Source organism: Rutidosis leptorrhynchoides, chromosome 5 (assembly GCF_046630445.1).
Source record: "Rutidosis leptorrhynchoides isolate AG116_Rl617_1_P2 chromosome 5, CSIRO_AGI_Rlap_v1, whole genome shotgun sequence".
Taxonomy (NCBI): domain Eukaryota; kingdom Viridiplantae; phylum Streptophyta; class Magnoliopsida; order Asterales; family Asteraceae; genus Rutidosis; species Rutidosis leptorrhynchoides.
Window position 1 is genome coordinate 443534080 of NC_092337.1, and position 22611 is coordinate 443556690.

The window sequence follows — 22611 nt, forward strand, 5'->3', positions numbered from 1 at the left end:
TAAAATACAAATGGAACCCCCACTTTACTAACTTTTTTTTTACTAATATTCAATTTTCACAAACTTAACCCCCTAACTTTTATTAAAATACAAATCGAACTCCCACTTTATAGGTAAATTTTTTTCAAATTTCACAAACTTAACCCCCTAACTTTTATTAAAATACAAATCGAACCCCCACTTTACTAACTTTTTTTTTTAAAATAAAACCCGAACGCTAAAAGAATCAACTTTCACAAAAGGAACAACCCTTCAATATTAGATGTCGAAAAAAATTCTTTTTTACAAAATAGATCAAGACTTTTTTTTTTAACTCGCATTCAAAACGGAGCCCCCGGCGCGAAGCGAGTGCTTCACAACTAGTTTCGTACCAATTCGGAACTACGTTGTTTAAATATTACGGAGTACTCCGTAAGATGTTATAGTTGATAATTATATTTATCAGAAGGTGCATTATTGATGACACATATGCATGACGTCTTCAATGAGATAATGTCGATACATTTAACTCAATTAATTATTAACCTACGTATATAACTTTACCATGATAAACTGAGCCGACTTTTATTGCTTTTCAATATTAGGAATAAGAAAAAAGCCGAGGGACACATGCGGACGATATGTAAAAGTCTTCAACGACATGTCGACATGTTGTCAACATCCAGTGGCCTATCGGAGAAAAAGCTAGTGTAATATCCCAACAAGATATAATTCTATTATATATTGATATTCATTATTCATTAAATAAAGATTAAAAGTTTAGAAGTTTGTTGACTCTTGAATAGTAAAAGTAGTCAAAGTTTGACTCTAGAATGTTAAAATGGTGCCGTATATTGAAAGTTTAAGAAAAGGAAGACTAGATTGTAATTTTCGGATTTATAGGCAGGAACTTTTATTTAGAAGATTAGTCCAACTTTTTGGTCACTTTTAGTTCATTTTGTGTGAGAATTTGTTGAGAAAGATATTTTAAAAGAAAAGAGGAGGTGTAGAGATCAAAAAGATCAGTTAGAAATTGAAATTAAGAAGACTCCATTGCTTTCATTCATCTCTACAATCTCTCAAAATTTATATCTATATTAATACTAATTAATTGTGGTAAATGGTGTTAGCATTTGATTGGTTAATATCAAACGTTAACAGTACCCCATTTTAACCCGACCCGCTTCTTCCTCTACTCTCTAGCACCTTGTTCCCTAAAATCCCTAAATACCATCGCTGACTCCAGGTTCCAGATTCATCGCCACCATCACCACCATCGCCACCTGCGTCGAACGTCGCCGCCGCCGCCTCCGAAGCCAACAACGCTTCCATTCACCACAACCATCACAATCTAATTGCTGAAGAAGTTTTGCTATTCGTTGATAAAGTTGGATATTCAATTTTGTAGTCAGGTATTTTGCTTTTTCCGATATTCGACAACTGTTTTGACAGTATTATGAGTTCTACACTTACACTGTCAATTGCAATTGGTAGACTAGGTTAAAAGATAAAATGTCATATGTCATGAAATGAAGATAAAGTTAAAGTGTATATTGTAGTGATTAGTATCAGGAAAAGTATACAATATGAATTGTGTATATGCAATTTTAAATATGTGTTGTATGACATATATGACGTCTTATACAATAGACACATCATTACAAAGACCAGTTTCCGATTGATTAAGTCATTGAATATACACAATAGACTAAAACTGAAAGTTTCATACACATAATATACAAAAATTGAAGTTGGGTACACACATTTCAGATTTGTCCAAGTCCGATGAATTACTATATGGGTCAGTATTGGGTCTGGATATTAATATGGGTCAAATCAAGCTTAAATGGGTCAAGGTCTGGGTTATTGGATTTACAATTAACAGGCTTAATCGAATTGGGCATAAGATTGGGAGTGCTAGGCTGCTATAGTGTCTGAGAAGGGAAAAAATAAACTGCGTTGACCTGGATTCGAACACTAGACATTTTATTTCACCACCACACACCTTAACCACCTGGAATCATATATACAGTTTGTATTGAAAACATATATGTATGGTGTCGCCATAGTTTCGTGTGATTTTTTTAGAAGAATTTCTGAATTTGTTACAATTTTAGTCTGATATATGTTTCTACATTGTTTGATGTTTGTACAAAGTTGGTTTTGTTGTGCATATTTTAGTTTTATTGTTTGGATTAGATTTTTGTTAGTGGTTGTTAGTTTGCATCATAATGTCGCCTAAAAAGAAGTTGCCCAAGTTCGTATAAGCTGCTTCTCCATCTGTTCTTGATAGTGGGAGTGGTGATGATTGCTCATGTTCTTTTGTATCGACAAAGAGACGTGTTAGGAAATCAACAATTAAGGATGATGGTAGCGATGCTACATTATGTGGCCAAAGTCATCGAAATCAATATGTGGGTTCTTCTATTCGGGTCTGTCTGATGTTTGTCACGATGTTGGTTTGTTATTGATTGGGCTTTCTAATCCTATTGCCCTATAGGTGCATTTATATTGATGTCTCACGTTCGTTTTGTTATGTTGAATTTAGTTGTTGTTTTTCCTAACGATGATTGCTTTCATATCTATATGCAGCTAATGCTTCAGCTCTGTTTGGCATAAAATGCCCATTATTTGCCAAACTCACTGGTATATTTGCTGTTGTTGGTTGAATTGATGGTTATGTGTGATTATACTGATGTATGTTTTATTTTATGATGAACGTTGGTGATATGTATATAACCCGATTTTAGACTAGAAGCACTGTTATAATATGTTATAGTCTGAAATATTTGAGAGGATTGTATATAGTTAGTTGTAACGCCTCTGAAATGGCTGCTGTATGAATGGTGACAATTGATCAATGCCTGCAACTTCTAATTGTCAAGGTAAATTTCGTGTACTTTAATACTTTAATTTCGTCATTTAATCTGATATAATATATAATAATATAACATTGGTTCTTTATCCATGAAGTAAATTGTTATAGTTACTTATTTGTAGTTTGATATAGTAAGTTAGTAACTGAATGTTGTTTGATATAATATTGGTTCTGTGTAACATACAAATTGTGGTCTTATTTGTTTTCATATAGTATGTTGAAAATATCTTCATGCTGCACACGAATTGTGGTCTTATATTTTACAAATAGAGACCATCTTATGTATACCCTTTTAGATATGGCAATGTTGACCGATTTGAATATGAATGGGTCATTAACTGATAAGAAAAACATTATTAATACACAGTAGCGTTGTGAACCTTAGGGTTACTTGCGACATAAATTCAAGTCTTTTGTTTAAAAAGTCGCGCACTTCTTATAAAATGTACAATACTTGCAGAACTTAGAAAACCGAAACACCAAACATAGATGCATTACATATAGAAACAAACCATTTTTAGAAGACAACGAAATGAAATGAACGGTATAAAAAATAAAAAGATAAGCAAAGTGTTGGAATTTCTTTAAATCTACAAATTACCTTCTCATAAAAGAATGTTACTGTACATAAGTTGGTATTATTAGAACTTAAGATAGGTCTTATAGATCAAAACAAGCCACAGGCCCACAAATCAATAATGTGTTACTTTTATGAAGCCACAAAGTATCTGAATGTTGTTTGCTATAACAAACACATCTGTCATCTTTTCTTTTGTTAATGCTTATATTTAATATTTAATAATTAGCTACTTTTATGATCATCCTACTAACTATTGACATATATATCATATTAATACCAACGGTTTATGTATGCTTAGAACTCAGAATTGGTAGTCTATGCTGTGTTGGGTTGATAAATTGGAATTGGGTAAAAATTACCACTTACTAAATTTTTTTTTTTTTTTTTTTTTTTTGTGTGTGTGTGTGTGTGTGTGTGTGTGCTGACTTTGTGAATCCTTTATGCTACAGGTGCTCCACTACGATTTCAATGTAACTGTCTTGGTATTACTACGATTTCAATGCTTGATAGCAAAGTCAATGTACTCATTTGTCGTATGGGTTAGTTTCTAACATCTTGCTGCTGGTCTGATTGCAACTGATGGTGTGATTGACTATGGGTAAGTATTGACACTTCTAAAATTGTAATAAAAGGATTTATGGATGAGATAATCGAAATAAGGCTGGTATGTTGGTTATGCCAGATATATGGGAAAAAATTATGTGCTATGATCCGAAGACAAATGCGACAAGACACAATGGTATGAAGAGGGCTCAAGATGATTCTCAGCAATGGTTTGTAGATAGAAATTGGAAGAAGATGGGGCCATAATAGACCTTCAGCTCAGTAGGGTAGTTAAGTTTGTAGTTAAAGTGGTTAAGCAAAAGTCTATTAGAGTAAATAAATCATACTTTAGTATGTGGATTTCTTTTCTATTATAAATATCATGTTGTTTTGGAGCTTTCTTGATAATGTTGATTTATATTTACTGCAGTAATAAGCTATTAATAGTTGTTGTCGGTGGCGCATGATGGAGATGGTTGTGGTGAAAGAGACTTACACTTGGTTGTTGGAGAAGCATGATAAAAGTTTTGTCAGGAAAAAAACAAGCCATGTGTTTGAAGATCACTCTCCTATTGTTGTTTTCCCCAAAGGCATGTTTCTATGATTCCACTCCTTTAGTACCATATAATTGTTTACACTTTTTCATCACTGTTATCGAGTGTATGATATCTGCCCAAACATTCCTGAAAAGTTACATTTTTAAAAAAGTTGAATACTTTTACAGTGTATGCAACTATGTTTATCTTTTCCTTATGTTATGGTTTTGCAATAGTTATTTGGGTTTATCTTTTTCGTATAACTTGAACAGATATATTACATTTGTATCATGATGTTTGTGACTACACGTGTCAGCGGCCATTGTGTACTACTTTTTTTTGGTATGGTGAAAATTTGAGGTCAAACTCTAAAGACGAGCATCTGCACCACCGCCTATGATGTGTAAACCATTCGAACAAGACCCTCCTCCTTTAAAGAAGCTCCTGGTAGATTGATATCGCAAACCTAAGTATGTTCTCTTGATTCTTAGATTATACGGAGTATTATATTATTAAATCATAAAATAATATACTTATGAAGGAATGTTATTCCACTAACTTTACGGAACGAGCACGCTACAGGATCCGATGTTGAAGCATACGAGCTGTTAGAAAAACCGGTACTTCTACCTACAAGGTCATGTTAGGATTGAGATTACCGAGGTAAATTTCATACATCTCTGCATCCGACATATATCTACGACATTGTTGAAAACAACTCATGTGCATTACCCCATAAAAGACAACCACGTACATAACTGCTAAAGTTCTTTTAGTATGTGTATTCCTATATGTCATTTACCTAATTACGATTAATACTATGATGTCGACTTTGAGTCATAAAACTGGGGTTCATTTTGGTTTGAATTGTAGGATTATAGGAAAATACTTGAAGAAACATTCATTATATTTATAATCGTTCCAATCATGACATCAAAAAGGTGATCAACTTCCGCCGCAACGCGCGGACCTCTAAAACTAGTTAAGGTACAATTCATGACTCTTCACTAATTTTAGGGTTTGTGTGAATTGGGGATTTAGGGCTTTTGTTAATGGATTATAAACCATGATATAAATAAGTACTCATTAGTTAATTAAAACTAAAGTATTTAAGACCTCAAATTCGGATTTAAAGGTACCACATAGTGTTTGATGAAATGCATGTTGTTAAATGCTTCTTATATTTGTCAAAGTTACATCAAGTTAATGTTAACATGATTAGTTGGTGTTATTGAACTTATGGATGGTGTATAACCATGAGTAAACTAAAATTGTGATGTTATAAAGAATAGTAGAGTTTCATAAATGATTTTAAGCATCCAAATCTTTATAGTAAAGTGAAAGTTAATTTTGTTGTTGAAAGTTGTGAAAAATGACCCCAAACATGCTAGAAAACTTGTATTTTGTACCAAAAGGATTAACAACTGTTTAGACATATTTTAAGTGAGTTTTGGATCAGTTTTGGGCTGATATTGATTGCTGATTTCAGCAGATTAGCAGCTGCAGTAACAGCAGACAGATGCTGTGCAGCTCACTTTTTGGGCCGGAATAACCCCTGTCTTTGAATCATCATAATTAATCAACCGTAACTCCATTTAAGGCGTATCTTATGTCGTTTGAAAGCTTATCGAGTCTCCTTTAACCAGAAATTTATTTCTAGACGTAACTTAGAGTTTAAATCTGTCAAATAGCTAAAACCGTTCCGACTGTATAAGCTGAAAATTTGAGTGTGGGTCATAATTGCGACCTAGGTTGTTTTTAGGTTGTCGGACTTGATAACTTACACGTTTATCATATTGTATATAGTTTTCAGGTGGTTATTACGTACTAAGAAGCAAGTGTATTAAAGCTAAGGCTCTATGTGAGTGCACAGACTTTTTGCAAACTAAGGACGTATACTAGAATGTTGTTTTATTTACGAATGTCGTTTATTTAAAAATGTCGTTATATGTTGAATTACTTGTTTTTAGTTAATGTACTTGCAACCAAATATGAATTGCTTGTTTTTAATTAAGTTATCGTATTAATTATTTCTACTACTTTCATTTTACTGATATCACAAAAGGTCAGGGTTATTTTGAGTTAAAGTACAATTTGGAATTCGAATGGAATATATAGTGCCTTAAATAATTGACAACAACCCATCAAAGTAACTGATCAAGATTGTGATTTTTTAAAGTATACAAAATTCACAAGCGCCAAATAAAATGATGTCCTCTCACATGTGGATAGAGTCAAGTACAGGGCAGAGTATACAACTATGTAACTATATCAAGTTACGTACGTATGATTTTAAGACGGTTGTCCATGAAAACTTGTATAGTATGATTTCTAAGCTGGATTTGAAAGGTCGGATTGATTGGTCCAAATTGATTTAGTTTGTTAGAGGTAGATTTTGTTGATTATTTTGTACGATCGTTTGTTTTGGTTGTATTTTCTTTTGTTGTTTGTAGTTTGGGATGTTGGAGTGGTTTGGAGCTGTTGACATGGTGTCCCGTTTAGGCTGAGTTCTATAGTGAGGTGTGTTCTGTTTACTACCCTCGAGTCTTATTGTTGTGTGCTCCTTTGCATTAGTTTTTAGGTTTTTTTATTTTTCGATAAAGGTTTCTAATTTTTATAGTAATCGTTATTTTTAGCTAAAAAAAAAAAAAAAAAAAAAAAGATATGTAGTATGATTGAAGTAAAACCACTTGTACTCATCCTCTTATTCAACCTCCCAATCTCTCATTGTGATGCCCTAAAGCCTTATGCCTACTAATCTTTTTAAGTCTAACCATTATAAAATTTTTAAATCTCTTTAACAATAAACAAAAAACGGAAGTAGCTTATGATGCTTAACTTTATATGAAAATCCAATTGGCGATTGAATTTGTAGTAAAAATTGAAACATAGTTATTTTGGTATCAAAAAACATCACAAAAGAGAGAAATCAATTCTTTAAACATCCACGGTAGTTTTGAGTGAGTCTTCAAAAGAAAGGAATTGAGCACCTGGTTTCCACTGCTGCCGCCACCACCACCATGTGGTTAGGTAACCAGGAAAAACACATCCATAGTGAGTTTTTTTTTATGGCGGTACTAATGTCAATGATGGGGGCTATAAGTCACCCACTCGATCATATCCACGAAGTCACATGTCATGCTCATTTTTTACACCCGTTAGGAGAAAACCTCGAGATATTGCACCTATTAAAAAAAACCCGATGGATCCTTGTTACATATGGGCAGAACCCACCATTTGCAAGACACTCACCGAGGACTCCATAACTCAATGCATATCAAATTACATAATTAAATTCTCAATTGATGCTCGAATTTATAACAAAAATAGTTATCTTAATAAGTTACAAAGTTAATAGTTATCTTAATAGCAAATTACATACCACCCATTTTCAACAAGTTACAAACTTAGTAAACTAGAGACGATATGAAACAAATCACGATCGCAATCACTATTGACGCTATCGTAATCTTCAACGGCATCTTCCCTAGATCTTTTCTCAAAACCGTACCTTCATAAACCGGCCAACTATTCACCACACCAAATCCAGATATAAAAACTTGAACAAAAAACTCATCCAATCGCCCATTCACACTAACAACCATAATTCCATAAACAAACGATATTAAGTTGATCAATGACGCGACAGTAATAGGGTAAAACAACTCTGATTCTACTCCAAATTCAAACACTCCTTGATCGTAACGAATGTTTTGTTCTTCATCCACTACTTTGCTTGTAACATTGAACCCGAATGTCGATAAATTTAAAGATTTAAGAGACCATTCAAACAATGCAAACGGATGGCTTGATAGTCCCCACATTAACCACATTCTTTGTTGGTTCCACCACCTTTGAACCGATCCACCACCAAACAGAAAATCGAGAAAATCTTTAAGATAAGCTCCAAGAAACAGAAATGCATACAATGAAAACCTATCATCTGAAACCTGAAATTATCATAACAATTAAAGAACATAAACTTCATGCTACATTCTTGTAACAGCAGAAAGTTTATTACAATATCATTCTAATGTGCTGAATGAACAAACTAATACTCACGCAGTTCATAAATATGTGTCTTTCAGAAATTTTTGTTAGATTTAATATATGTTGCTTAAATGTCAGTCTTACTCGTATGTTCAAAGTAAGTTTAACTGAATTCATTTAAAAAGCTAGACACTTTTTTGGGACCGAGAGAGTACTATAAAACGAGATTTTTTTGAAATTTATGTTATCTTTTACTATAGGATGCTATTCGCCTTCGATGAAAGTCGAGTTAAATTGTACCTTTGTGAAAATTGGAAATGAGTTAAGGAGCGAGATCTGAGGCAAGAACGCGTAGATCAAGACTGGAATCGACCAAAAAGAGCGAAAAGTGTAGTGTGAGTAACATAATGCTTGAAGTGGATTCATTGATCGAGTGCCATATATAAGGGGGCAATATTTGCTAAAGGATATTTCGAGGAAACCCATGTACCATCGTTTTATCTGGGTTAATGCATCATTTAAAGTTGACGGTGCACCTCCAAGAAAAGCAGCTCGTTTTGGATTGCAAATAATCGACTTCCATCCTTCACAATGAAGTCGATAGCTTGTATAAGTGTCCTCCGCCAAGCTTCCATATCGAAATCCAATCTACAAAAATTAGCAAATTACCATTTAACACGAGTTGTGCCACTTGCTATTATTCTATAATTTTACGGTTGGTCCAATGTCCGATTGTGGGCTTAGGTCCATTTGGAGTAGGTTTACGTTTAAGGTTGATTAGTTGTTAGTAAGGCTACAACTATTAGTTGGTACGGTATGTTGGAATGCCGGAAAATCATAGGAAGAGGGGAAGTAGAGATTTGACGTGGCAGCATAAGGACATCAGCGACAACTAAGTCTCAGGTCCAGACTTGCTCTGATACAATGTTATATTAGAGAAACTCTCTATGTATAACTTTATTATAACACGATATTTATAAAGTGCAAAACCTTAAACGTAACCATAACCCTAATAGAATCAAACCCACAATCGGACATTGGACCAACCCTAAACTTATAGCCTAATAATTGTTTCAGTATGTAATTTTAAAATCATTAATGATGAACAAGGGAAGAAGTTAATTCTGTTGGAAATAAAAACTAACCTCGGATCCCCACTTGGTATCATCCTCAAACGTGCAGCTTGCTACTTCATATACGGAAATTAAAGCGTCTTCACTTTTTATTAGCTTTGAATCATTTCCCCTGGTATCATCGCCACTAATAACATGTGGTGTTCCATCGCTGATAACACGACGAATAAGAAAACCTCCTGTGCCCATAAACTGACCGCCTAACAAACCATCCATACCTTGAAATAAAATTCCCGTCTCGGGCCTAAACTCAGAAGCATAAATGTCATCTTTGTTAATGCATCTGAATCGTTGAGGAAACTGAACAAATGCTAGTTTTGGATCAACATTTGGATCCAAAAAGTAACACAATGCACGAAGTGGCGTTTCAGGATCGTTTGAGTACATATCACAATCAAGAACTAGGACTATTGGAGCATTGGTCATCAATCTAGAAACCCGAAGCTACAATATGAAAGGGTTTTAAATAAGTTCGTTAGAAGTGAGTTAACTTAGGTTTTGAGCATAAGTTATGTTACTGGTTAATCATTTGATTTGTAATTGAGATTAATTACCATGGCGTTGAGTGCTCCAGCCTTGAAATGATGTGGTACATCGACACTTTTCTCTCGTGAAACATAGATAAGATTTGGCATAACACCTCCTACTACATCTTTATCTGCATTGTTGTCTAATAGAATCTGTATTTCGTACAAACGTAATAAAATTAGCAGGGCTGGATATGGGCATGTCCAAGCACTTACACATGGCCCATAATTCAAATGGGAATTTATGACCTTTTATAGCATTATTGAACTTATCCTTATATATAGGGAAAAATTTAGTATATAAAAAGGGTTACTTTTTACTTATTGAACAACGCCCATAAAATTTAATGTCTGTAAAATGACGGCCCTGAAATTAGGTTTCAGTTAAGATTAATGTGGAAAATATTAGTTAGCCACAATTTTAGAATTATACGAGACTCAACTTTCTTATATAAAGCCGGTGTGGCACCGGTTTTTTAAAAACCTCTAGCAGTATATGTAACACTAAATGATCAATAATAATTAACACATATAGGGGCCGATTGAGATTTAAAATAACTTCTTTTGTATAACAACTGGACTATTTTGTGCGTAGTATTTGGCAAAAAAAATTGTAAAAGTTAAGCAACGAAATGTACCTGGATAACAGAAGGATGTTGTCGACGCGTAAAATCAGGCGTCCATTGCCTAAAAGCATCTCGGATTTCTGATTTTGTCCGTTGTTCCGAACAGAGGCCACCACTCTGCACCACCGTCTCCACCCTCAATTTCATACTTTCATACATTGCCTGCATCACAGTACAAACATTATACCCCATACCATTTCAGACTAATTTGGTATACATTTTGAGTAGCTACGATTTAAATTAATAAACACATGTAACTTGATAGACATCGGTAGAGCCACTTTCTAAATAATGAATGGAGACGTCTTTAAGTATAGACACCTTTAAGTATATGTAAAGTAAAATCGAACGGAGCTCAAAATTTTGTAATAGCCTCAAATACTAGTTATCATGATTCATGTCAAATAACATTTGAGGATAAAACATTTTCATACAATTGCTTTGAAAACTTTAATTTCTAATGTTAACGTTTTAGTAGTTTTTTATCTATGGAAAGTCTTATGTTTATAATGGTGCAATTTTTATGTATTATATAGGGACTTCTAAATTAATAAGACACTCTTAACAATGACAACTTATGGTGTATGTTATTTAGACGGGGTAGTATAAATTTTTTTGGGCTCCCTAAGAGCACTAGGAGTCGTCAGCGTTTTTCGCCGTTGCCAACATTCGATGCCGGGGACGTCGACACCTCCCACTCCGTCCCGGCGTTAACCCGCCGTTGATCGTCGCCGTCGCCATCCACCGTCGCCTATGCGACGGTGATTTTCAATCTTTTTTGTTTTTTTTTTTTGGTTTTTTTTTTTCTTTCACTATTTTCTGGTTTTATGTTTTTTGTTTTTTGGTTTTGCTTTTAAAATAGTTGCAGGTAGAAGGGAGAATGGGGGTTGTAATTTGGTACACAGTATAGAATTTTGAATTTTAGGTTAGGTTTAAATAAATTAGATGGGCCAAAAAAATTATATCCAACATAAAATGGCCCAAATTTTATATAGATTGTGGGCCATTATTATTTAAATAATAAAAAAAATGTGTTAATTAAGTACGGAGTATATATTTTGGATCATTTTTATATTTTTATCGTCTATATTTTTGTTATTAATTAAAGTATTGTATTTGTTTTTATATTTTAAATAATAATTAAACTACATAGTCAATAAAAAATAAAATAATAATTGATTTAACACTGAAATTTAACATTGAACGATTTCTCCTGTTTTGGCTTCAGTGTGAAACCCCAATGTTAGGCTTAACACTAAGATTTAATACCGAGCCCAGTGTCACGACTCGTGGTGCTCTAATAATGAAACCATAAGTGAATTCAATGATATTTATTCATTCATTCAGCTAAACTTACATAAATTTTACAAAAAAGAAAGTTATAAATAATGGATTGAAGAATGGGCCAATAGCCTAGTGGTGAATGACTCACTCTCTCTTAGGGGAGGTGAGAGTTCGATTCTCACTAGGTGAGGATTTTCCAAATAATTGGATCAAAAACCATTCTTACCGGGCCCAAATGATCCCTTGGTCCCACGCATGCGAAGATTGCAACAATAACAATGCAGGTTCGAATCTCGGGCCTGGCATGCTGTGGGAAAATGGGTGATGGTGTTTCGCCAGGCTCCAGTGGGCTACCGGGGACCGCTGGATGGGTTAACAAAGTCAACACAGAGCTAACATGTCTCTGCCGATACACATGTTTCTTGCAACAACAAAATAATGGATTGGACAAATCATATGAATAGAGAGTAAAGGAAAGAGAAATAAACATGTACAGTATTTTGATTGGTGAGAGTATCATGTCATATTTTTTCGAATAATGATATCAGTATCACCCAGAGAGAATTTAACCACCTTCGCAATCATATGCCACCTTACACGTTAGGAAAAAACCCAATTCGCGACGATGTTGGCGGTACCATTGAAGGTTGGAAAAAAAAACCCGAGACCTTTCCAATACGCATTAATGTTGACAGTACCATCAAATATTGGAAACTCTCGCTTGAAGTGAGAATCGATCTGGGTTGACAGTACCCCAAGTTGGTGATGATTAAAGGTAAGGAGTTGCAAATTTATGTAAACTTTTATTTGTAAATTTTATGTAAGTTTAGTTTTTTTTTTTTTTTTTTTCATTCATTAGTGATTATTTAATAAAGTTAACCCATAATTAACTGCAACAAAGCTTTAGATGGTGATGATTAAAGGGAAAATTGTTTGAAAATGTATTGAACTTTCACCAAATTGCTATTGTATGCATTCAACTTTTAAATCTCCTATTATATGCATTCAACTATTTAAATTGTTTTATTGTATGTATTTGACTTGTTATAACAGGTAACCTTCCAGGTCACCTTTAATTTCATTTCTAGACATTTACATTATTAGTTGTAAGATATTGAATGTAAAATAATTCTGTCGTGCTTTCATTGATCAACATAGCCGAATATATATACAGTTGCAAATCATCTATTTGTAACTAATATCCCCTATTCTAGGAAGAGATAACACAAGATATCTACAAATAATATATAAGATATTTATAGACAATATATACACGTATTTGACTCTATTACTCCCCTGCAGTTGAAGCGTTCGGTCGCCGAATGCTTAAACTGGATCGAAATTCTTCAAACAACACACGTGGTAAACCCTTGGTGAAAATGTCTGCTATTTGAAACCGGGTTGGAACGTGTATGATGCGTACATCACCTTTAGAATCCTTTTCACGAACAAAGTGTATGTCGAGCTCAATGTGTTTGGTGCGTTGATGTTGAACTGGGTTGCCGGACAAATAAATAGCACTGACGTTGTCACAAAACACAAGTGTAGCCTTTTGAATGGGACACGAGAGCTCAAGTAGAAGATTACGTAACCAACAAGATTCAGCAACAACGTTGGCGATTCCCTTATATTCAGCTTCTGCACTAGACCGTGAAACAGTGGCCTGACGTTTAGAAGACCAAGAAATCAACGTATCACCCAAGTATACACAATAACCCGATGTTGAACGACGTGTGTCAGGACAACCAGCCCAATCTGCGTCAGTGTAAGAAACAAGAGAAGTCGATGTGGACTTCGGAATATACAACCCTAGGGAAACAGTGCCTTTAATGTACCGAATGATGCGTTTGAGTGTGATAACGCCATTTTCATACATATATTTTGGGCGTTATCTTGTTCCATTTGTTGGTATTTTGAAGACTTTGATGGAGATATCGAGTTATTTGAGTTTAAATTGAAGAAAGTGTCAAGATATGGTTCGTTGGCTCATTATTGTTGATTTTATTGAAGATATAGCCAAAACGAAGTTAGAGTTGAAGATAAATGTGCCTCGGGTGAAAAAATCAGTTTCCATCGCTTCAGGATAAGGTTTATTGCGTTTTGGTCATCGTGATACGTGACAAAGTGCATCAGAACACGACATGGAAAAAAGGGCATTCTGACCAATCTGTTGCGTCTGAGTCTGCTATATCGCGTCCCAGTCCATCGCGTTACGCGATGAGGATGCCGCGGATCGCGATGGTATGTCGCGGAACGCGACATGAGTCAGTTTCAGCTGTTTTTCCAGATTCTATAAATAGACGAATTTTACCCCAATTTAAGGTATGCAGTTTTTATTACGAATTTTCTTCCACAGCAACATTAGTTGCGAATTTCTTTGTCTTTCTTTCATTATTTTACAAGGGTTTAAGCTACAATATCATTCTTGGTTAGTTTAATCTTTGTATTAACTTTTATTACTTTTATTAATTTGTTCTTCATTCAATTCAATGATTATGTTTAATTGTTCTTCTTATTTATTTGTTCTTTGTTTTACCATGAGTAGCTAAATATTTAGTATTCACTTAGATGCATGAACCTAGGTGATGGATTGCGATCTTTTGGTTAATAACAATTAATCAAAATTACACAAGTTTATGTCTAGCTAAGATCCACCATTATTAAAGCTTATTGATTGTTAGATCACGGAAGTTATTAATTAACTAACGACAGTTAAATTGATTAATAGCTTTTACTAGATTATTGAACGTGAATAATTTAGGAATACGTGAGATTTTATGAGGGACACCGATAATAAAATTAATCGTATAGTGGTTGAGCTTGAAATTAGTTGCAATAATTGTGAGGTTGTAAGGGACACCAAACCAACCTAAGTTAGATTGTAATCTTGAGTAATATCATTGTGAATTGGTTAGTAACTCTAGGTTAACGACAGTTATACTTAGGTTATTAGTCTTAAACTGTAGGAATCGACAGATAAATACAGTGTCACATCATCGTAATTGTTTACTTAACGAGTTTAAACGAGCAATCCTAGCCTAGGGAATTGTAGCTAAGTGGATACCTTTGCTTCTTATTGAATTAAGTTTAATTTACTTTCGCGTTTAATCAGTTTTACAACAAAAAACCCCTTTTAAAGCTTAGAATAATTAATAGTTCAAGTTTTCAATTACCTGCTCTCTGTGGAACGAATTGGTCAAATACTTGTTTAATTACTACACGAACTGGTTATAGTTGCCTGTATTGTGTGATAATCGATAGGTATTTAGCTAATAATTTAGAGTACGAAATTACACATCAACTTTTTGGCGCCGCTGCCGGGGACCGGTGTAATTATTGGGAATTTGGTTAAGCTTTTGATTATTCGATCCTTTTGTGAGAAGCAATTCTTGCAAAAGTTATTTTTTTTCTGTTTTACTATTTTTGTTTAGATTTACGCGCGGTTTTGTTGTGGTGTGATCGCAGGTTAGGTACAAATAACTCTGGAACCGTCTAGAGTTTACTACACACGCAGCAAAGCGAAAGAAGAACAGGAAATCGCCGAGGATTTCGCTGAGTTACCTTTTTATATTCCGGAGTTTGAGTATATTAAGGAAGAAGTTAACATGGCTGAAGGAGCAGCAGGACAGACTATGGAAGCATTGATGAAAGCCACAAGGGCTGGTAACGGACACGCCATCTGACAACCACCAGTCACTACAGATTTTGAAGTCAAGGGACAGATTCTTAATATGATAACTCATCAATGTCAGTTCAGGGGTACACCGAAAGAGGATGCATTTGAGCATCTTCGGAACTTTAAAAGCATTTGCAACTTGTTCAAGATTGCAAATATCGCCGAGACAGTTATCTATTTGAGGGTTTTTCCTTGGTCTTTGAAAGATGACGCCAAGGATTGGTTAGACTCATTGCCTGAATGTGAAATTGATAGTTGGGCTACAATGGAAGATAAGTTTCTGCAACGTTTCTTTCCAGCTGTAAAGGCCGCTCAACTGCATAGCGAAATTAATCACTTTGTTCAGAAGCCACATGAGACACTTTATGATGCTTGGACACGATTCGGAAAAATGTTACGTAATTGTCCTCAAAATGGGTTGAACAACTTCAATAAGGTCCAAATTTTCTACAAAGGTGTTAATGTGCCAACAAGGAAAGAACTTGACATTGCTGCAGGTGGTTCTTTGATGAAAAAGACTCCAGATGACGCTTACGAAATCATCTCAGATACTGCCACGCATTCGTATAATTGGCATCAAGAATTAGATGTTTCTCGCTCTTCTCATGTCGCTAGTACCGAAACTAGTGATGAGCTCGCATCGGTTAGAGCACAACTAGCAACTGTTAAAAGACAAATGGAATCGATGACTAAAGAGATGCATGCTATGAAGGTGGGTTGTGAAGTATGCCAAGGACCGCATCTTACCAAAGATTGTGATCAAGCATCAATGGAGGAACAGGCTAATTATCTGGGTTATGTTAAGAAGGGTGATTTTGCCCTTAATGAATTTCCGGGTGGGAGACAGTTTTTCAATCAGGCGAATAACATGGGCGGTAACAATTATCAGAGTGGTAATCCGGTTTATCAGGGTAATCAGAAGGTATATCCGTACAGGCCGTCTGGGTTTAATAATAGAAATCCGCAAGCACCACCTAGGAATTTCCAGCAGCCTATGCCACCAGTTCAGCAGCCAGAGAATAAGATGCCTCCGTTGGAAGAATTGCTAAGGGGTTTTATCATGAAAACGGACGAGAGTATCACTGCTTTGAGGCAAGATGGGGAATCTACAAACAGCAAGTTAGAAATCAGTAGGTTTCGATTCAGAACTTGGAACGGGATGTGGGGCGTATTGCTCAATCTTTATCGGAGAGACCGCCGGGTGCTCTCCCAGCTAATACGCAATCCAATCCCAACAACAAGGTGCCGGCAAGAAATGAACACGTGAATGCTATAACCACTCGAAATGGTTTGTTTACTAACAAGGAGACTCCGAAGTCTTCTCCTATTGTTTCTTCTAATGTTTTGCAGGTACCTATTAATGAGGAGGAAAAGGAGGAAGAGCCCGAGTTAGAAAAGTCGCTTGACGAAGAGAAAAAGGAAGATGATCCGCCGGAGATCATAACTAAATCACCGCCATTGAAGGAATACAAAGCACCAATTCCTTACCCGAAAGCATTAAAAAAGGATAAGCTCGCTAGTCAATATCAGAAATTTGCAAACATGATTAAACAGATTAGCGTGAACATGCCAATCGCGGAAGTGCTCCAAGGGATGCCTAACTATGGGAAGTTTCTCAAAGATCTAATCTCCAAGAAAGGTAAGTACCATGAGGTATCCGCCCCATTCCTCCATAAGGAATGTTCGGCCATCTTGAAAAAGAGTAAGATGCCTCCAAAATTGGGCGACCCGGGTAGTTTTCTTATTCCTTGCGCTATGGGTAATTCAGATGTGTGCGACGCACTTGCCGACTTAGGTGCCAGTGTTAACCTTATGCCATATTCGTTATATCTTAAACTCGGCCTAGGAGACTTGAAACCTACGAGAATGGGGATTCGCTTAGCGAACCACTCTTTTGATACCCCCATTGGAATAGCCGAGGACATATTGGTAAAGGTTGAGTCACTTGTATTTCCAGTTGATTTCGTGATCTTAGAGATGAGAGAGGACACTAAGGTGCCCATTATTCTAGGTCGACCATTCCTTAACACCGCGGATGCTATCATCCACGTTCAAAAAGAACAACTTAGCTTAGGTGTTAGGAATGAGAGGGTGATTTGTCACATTAATAAAGCCATGAGACACCCTATTTCAACCGATGATGAATGTTTTGCTATTGATGTTATTGACGATTGTGTTGAGCATGATTTGCAGGAATTGTTAAGTGTAGACACGTCGAATGTAATCATGATGGGTGAAGTCAACGGTGACTTCGACCCGGAAGTTGAGTTGGAGGAGTTGCTAAAAGAGGATGAGCTTAAAGAATCGGAATCATTTGAAACTATCCGGTTGAAAAATGAATTCCGCATCAAAACATCTCTCGAAGAACCGTCCACCTTGGAGCTTAAGGAGCTTCCACCTCACATGGAATATGCTTATCTTCAAGGTACGTCCCAATTGCCGGTTATTATTTCTTCGACACTTACCGGCGACCAAAAGGGTCGGTTGGTTTCCGTTCTTAAATCCCAAAAGGGCAATAGCTTGGAAAACCTCAGACATACCGGGCATCAATCTGGCCTTTTGTACTCATCGAACCCTAATGGAAGATGATTTTAAACCCGTGGTGCAAAGGCAACGTCATCTAAACCCGAATATGAAAGAGGTCATTAAAAAAGAGGTGGTTAAATTGCTCGATGCCGGGTTAATTTATCCCATCTTGGACAGCCCGTGGGTAAGCCCTGTTCAAGTTGTGCCCAAAAAGGGAGGCACGACTGTTGTTCTCAACGAGAAGGACGAACTTGTCCCTACTCGTACTGTCACGGGATGGAGAGTTTGTATCGATTATCGTCGTTTGAACGACGCCACTAGGAAGGACCACTTCCTGCTTCCATTTATTGATCAAATGCTTGAGCGTTTAGCGGGAAGGGAGTTCTATTGTTTCCTAGATGGATTTTCAGGCTACTTCCAAATCCCCATTGATCCGAAGGACCAAGATAAAACCACATTTACTTGTCCTTTCGGTACCTTTGCTTATCGGCGAATGCCATTCGGGCTATGCAATGCCCCGAGCACCTTCCAAAGGTGTATGGTCGCCATCTTTCATGACATGATCGAGGACTTCATGGAAGTTTTCATGGACGATTTTTCTGTCTTTGGAGACTCTTTCGATTCGTGTCTTGTTAATCTTGAAAAAGTGCTCAATAGGTGCGAGGAATCAAACCTTGTTCTTAACTGGGAAAAATGCCACTTCATGGTGAAGGAAGGCATTGTCTTAGGGCACAAAATCTCTCGTGCAGGTATTGAGGTTGATAAGGCCAAAATTGATGTTATTTCGGGCCTTCCCAAACCTACAAACGTTAAAGCCATTCGTAGTTTCTTGGTCATGCGGGATTCTATAGACGGTTCATTAAGGACTTCTCTAAGATTGCCCGACCAATGACTAAACTCCTTGAGAAGGACGTTCCTTTCGACTTTAATATCGAATGCGAGAACGCTTTCAACTTCTTAAAAGAGAAGCTCACACATGCTCCTATCATGGTATCTCCCGATTGGTCTCAACCTTTCGAGCTTATGTGTGATGCTAGTGATTTCGCGTTAGGCGCGGTTTTAGGTCAACGCCATGTTAATCAATTTAAACCTATTTATTACGCGAGTAAGACACTTACGGGGGCTCAATTAAATTATACCACCACGGAAAAGGAGCTCCTTGCGGTCGTCTTTGCGTTTGATAAATTTAGGTCATATTTGGTGTTGTCTAAAACGGTCGTTTACACCGATCATTCGGCCCTTAAGTACTTGTTCTCTAAACAAGATGCTAAGCCTAGACTCATTCGTTGGATTCTTCTTCTCCAAGAATTTGACATTGAGATCAAGGATAAAAAGGGTGCCGAAAATTTAGCCGCGGATCATTTATCTCGTCTTGAAAATCCAAACCTAGAGGAACTCAATGAATCGGACATTCATGATACATTCCCCGATGAGTCCCTTATGGGTATCGAAATTGAATCTGAAACTCCTTGGTTCTCTAATATTGCTAATTATCTAGCCGCGGGCATTCTTTCCAAAGGTTTAACTTACCAACAAAAGAAGAAATTCTTTGCGGATATTAAGTTTTACTTTTGGGATGCCCCACATCTTTTTCGAATTGGGGCGGATCAAGTGATTCGTCGTTGTGTTTATGGGAAGGAAGCTCGACAAATTCTAGAGCATTGTCACCAAGGACCCACAGGTAGGCATCTTGGAGCTAATTATACGGCTAAGAAAATCTTCGATTCGGGATTCTATTGGCCTACCATTTTCAAAGATGCTAGTGCCTTTATCAAAACTTGTGACGCTTGCCAAAGGGCGGGAAACATCTCCAAAAGAGATGAGATGCCTCAAACGAGTATTCAAGTTTGTGAGATATTTGACATTTGGGGGATAGACTTCATGGGACCCTTTCCCGCATCCAAAAAATTCAAATACATCATTGTGCCGGTTGACTACGTGTCAAAGTGGGCGGAGGCCAAAGCTTTGCCTACTAATGACGCAAGAGTCGTCGTTGACTTCCTTAAAAATCTCTTTTCGCGTTTCGGGCTTCCAAAAGCCTTGATTAGTGATCGCGGTACGCACTTTGCAAATCAACTACTCGAGAAGGTGCTTAAGAGGTATGGAGTAACCCACCGTTTCTCCATGGCTTACCACCCTCAAATGAGTGGCCAAGTTGAGAATACTAACCGCGCACTAAAACGTATTCTTGAAAGAACGGTGAAAAACAATCCTAAGATTTGGAACCGGAAGTTGAATGACGCGCTATGGGCATTTCGAACTGCGTATAAAACGCCCATTGGTACTACACCATTCCGTCTCATTTATGGAAAAGCGTGTCATTTGCCGGTTGAAGTGGAGCATAAGGCGTATTGGGCACTTAAACAGTGTAATACGGACCTTAAGGAAGCGGGAGAACATCGGTTTTTGCAAATTCATGAACTTGAGGAATTGCGAAACCATGCTTATGAGAATTCGCGCATTTATAAGGAGAAGACGAAGTTATGGCATGATGCGCGTTTGAAGATGAGAAAAGAATTTGAACCGGGCGATAAAGTTTTGTTATTTCAATCTAAGTTCAAATTTTCCGCCGGAAAGCTTAGGTCACGATGGTCCGGTCCATTCGTGGTGAAGAAAGTTTTTTCGGCCGGGCACGTGGAATTGTTAGATAACGAGGGTAGAAGCTTTAAGGTGAATGGTCATCTGTTAAAATTGTATCACGAGGCATTCGATAACCCCGAGAGGGAGGACCTCACCCTCTACCCGAAAGACGCATGATGCGTGGCCATGAGTCGAGAAAACGACTCGTTAAAAAATCAAATCGTGTAGAGTTTTGTATTGTTGTTTTTCTTTTTTTTCTTTTTTAGGTAATTTTTGTGTACTTGGTAAACCGTGAAAACTCCAAAAACAATATAAAATCTGAAAAAAAAGAGTCACCAAAACGCGACAAACACCACCAAAACGCGACAGAATGGTCAGAACGGACCCCATAAGTTGTCGCCTTTAAAGCGTAGTTGTCGCGTTTGAATCCAGCTAGTCGCGTAACGCGACACCTTGTCGCGAAACGCGACGCGTTCAGCATAATTGGATTAAATACGTTTTTTCCAGTTCTTTTTGTCACCACCACTTAATTCTTTTTATCCATCTCGTATTTTCTGCTACCAATACACCATAACCCATCCATTAATCTTCGATTTACTCACGATTCTTTATCTAATCAACACTAACATCATGGCTAGGGTATGTTTTAACCTCTTCTTGCTTGTTTTTCTTTCTTCCTCATGCTTAATTTTAATTTTCATTAGGGTTTTTGTTAAAAACAAGTGTGGGGGTGTGTTTATATGTTATTGCTCGATTTTTATTGGAAATTATGTATGCTTCACATGTTATTGCTTCGATTTTCATGCCCATTGTTCTATAATTTCATTCTTTGATTTCTAGGGTTCTTAGGTATGATTAATTGGGGGTTTTGGTTTTGTGAGTTAAATTGATATGTTTTGAATGTTGTATGATTGTTAGCTGCGTATGATTACCATGAATTCATGTTTAAATTGTCTAGATTTTGATTTTGAATTCTAGGGTTCATGTGTAATTGAGGATTTTGACTTGGTTGACTAGGTTTGACTCAGTTGACTTTTGGGATTATGTTTATCATGTGTTGATGATATGTATGCTTTAACTACATGTTTTGATTGTTGAATTAATTGGTTAAAGTTACATATATTGTTGAGAAGATGAAGTTTTTGAATTGAGTCATGTTAGATTGATTTATTTAGTTGAAGTTACATAATTACTATGAGGATTGTCATGATGATTAATGATGTTACATGGTTTTGTATTTATGAAAGTTGGGAAATTTGTTCTAAATGCATGATAGTTGTTTGAGTTTTATATGATTTATGCTTTTGGAATGTTTTTAAGTGACCATTGACATTATGTGCCTTAGGTATAGTTTTGAGAGAATGCAGGTTATCGCTAACGCTAACATGTCCTTTGGGATATATATTTTTGTTTGTCATTATATGTGCTTTTCAGACAGGAGGACGTGGTAATGCTAGGGGTGCTTCAAGTTCCGGTGCTGCAGCCGGTGCAGCTGAGGAGGTTCAACCACAACCTCCAATTCCTCAAACAGAGTTACATGTGAATTTACGGTTTAATGGTAGATCGGAGGTTATTAAGCAAAGAAAGGCGGATGTTCAAGAATTGATTCGGAAAGAATTTGAACCACATCGAGTGGTTGATTGGAATGTTTTGCAAAGGGGAGGTTTACATGCTACGGTTATGGAGTATTTGCAGTTGGAATGGCGTGGTAATGTGTATAATGATTGGGTTGCTTTCTTTGGGATTCATGAAG

At 36.4% G+C, this 22611-nt stretch overlaps 1 protein-coding gene and 1 long non-coding RNA gene across 5 annotated transcripts in view; one reads left to right on the forward strand and one right to left on the reverse strand.

Annotated features, from left to right (window-relative positions):
• Nucleotides 1–1373: 1373 nt before the first annotated feature.
• On the forward strand, nucleotides 1374–6540 carry LOC139847029 (uncharacterized). Of its 4 annotated transcripts, none has more exons than XR_011759273.1 (8): nucleotides 1374–2864; nucleotides 3887–4035; nucleotides 4120–4331; nucleotides 4411–4570; nucleotides 4789–4986; nucleotides 5099–5179; nucleotides 5390–5503; nucleotides 6323–6540. It is a non-coding gene; the product is annotated as an uncharacterized lncRNA (long non-coding RNA). The 4 variants fall into 4 exon arrangements; XR_011759274.1 differs by having other exon boundaries at nucleotides 1374–2479; nucleotides 2572–2864; nucleotides 4120–4570; XR_011759275.1 differs by having other exon boundaries at nucleotides 1374–2393; nucleotides 2572–2864; nucleotides 4120–4570.
• A 1278-nt stretch (nucleotides 6541–7818) lies between these two features.
• Nucleotides 7819–22611, reverse strand: part of LOC139846789 (cellulose synthase-like protein G3) — a 32947-nt gene continuing 18154 nt past the window's right edge. Inside the window, exons 2-6 of the mRNA XM_071836320.1 lie at nucleotides 10805–10954; nucleotides 10194–10319; nucleotides 9652–10083; nucleotides 8807–9154; nucleotides 7819–8466 (exon numbers count right to left, since the gene is read on the reverse strand). Of these exons, the coding sequence (XP_071692421.1) occupies nucleotides 7924–8466; nucleotides 8807–9154; nucleotides 9652–10083; nucleotides 10194–10319; nucleotides 10805–10954 (1599 nt within the window). The 3' untranslated portion in view covers nucleotides 7819–7923. The remainder of the gene's footprint in view (nucleotides 8467–8806; nucleotides 9155–9651; nucleotides 10084–10193; nucleotides 10320–10804; nucleotides 10955–22611) is intronic.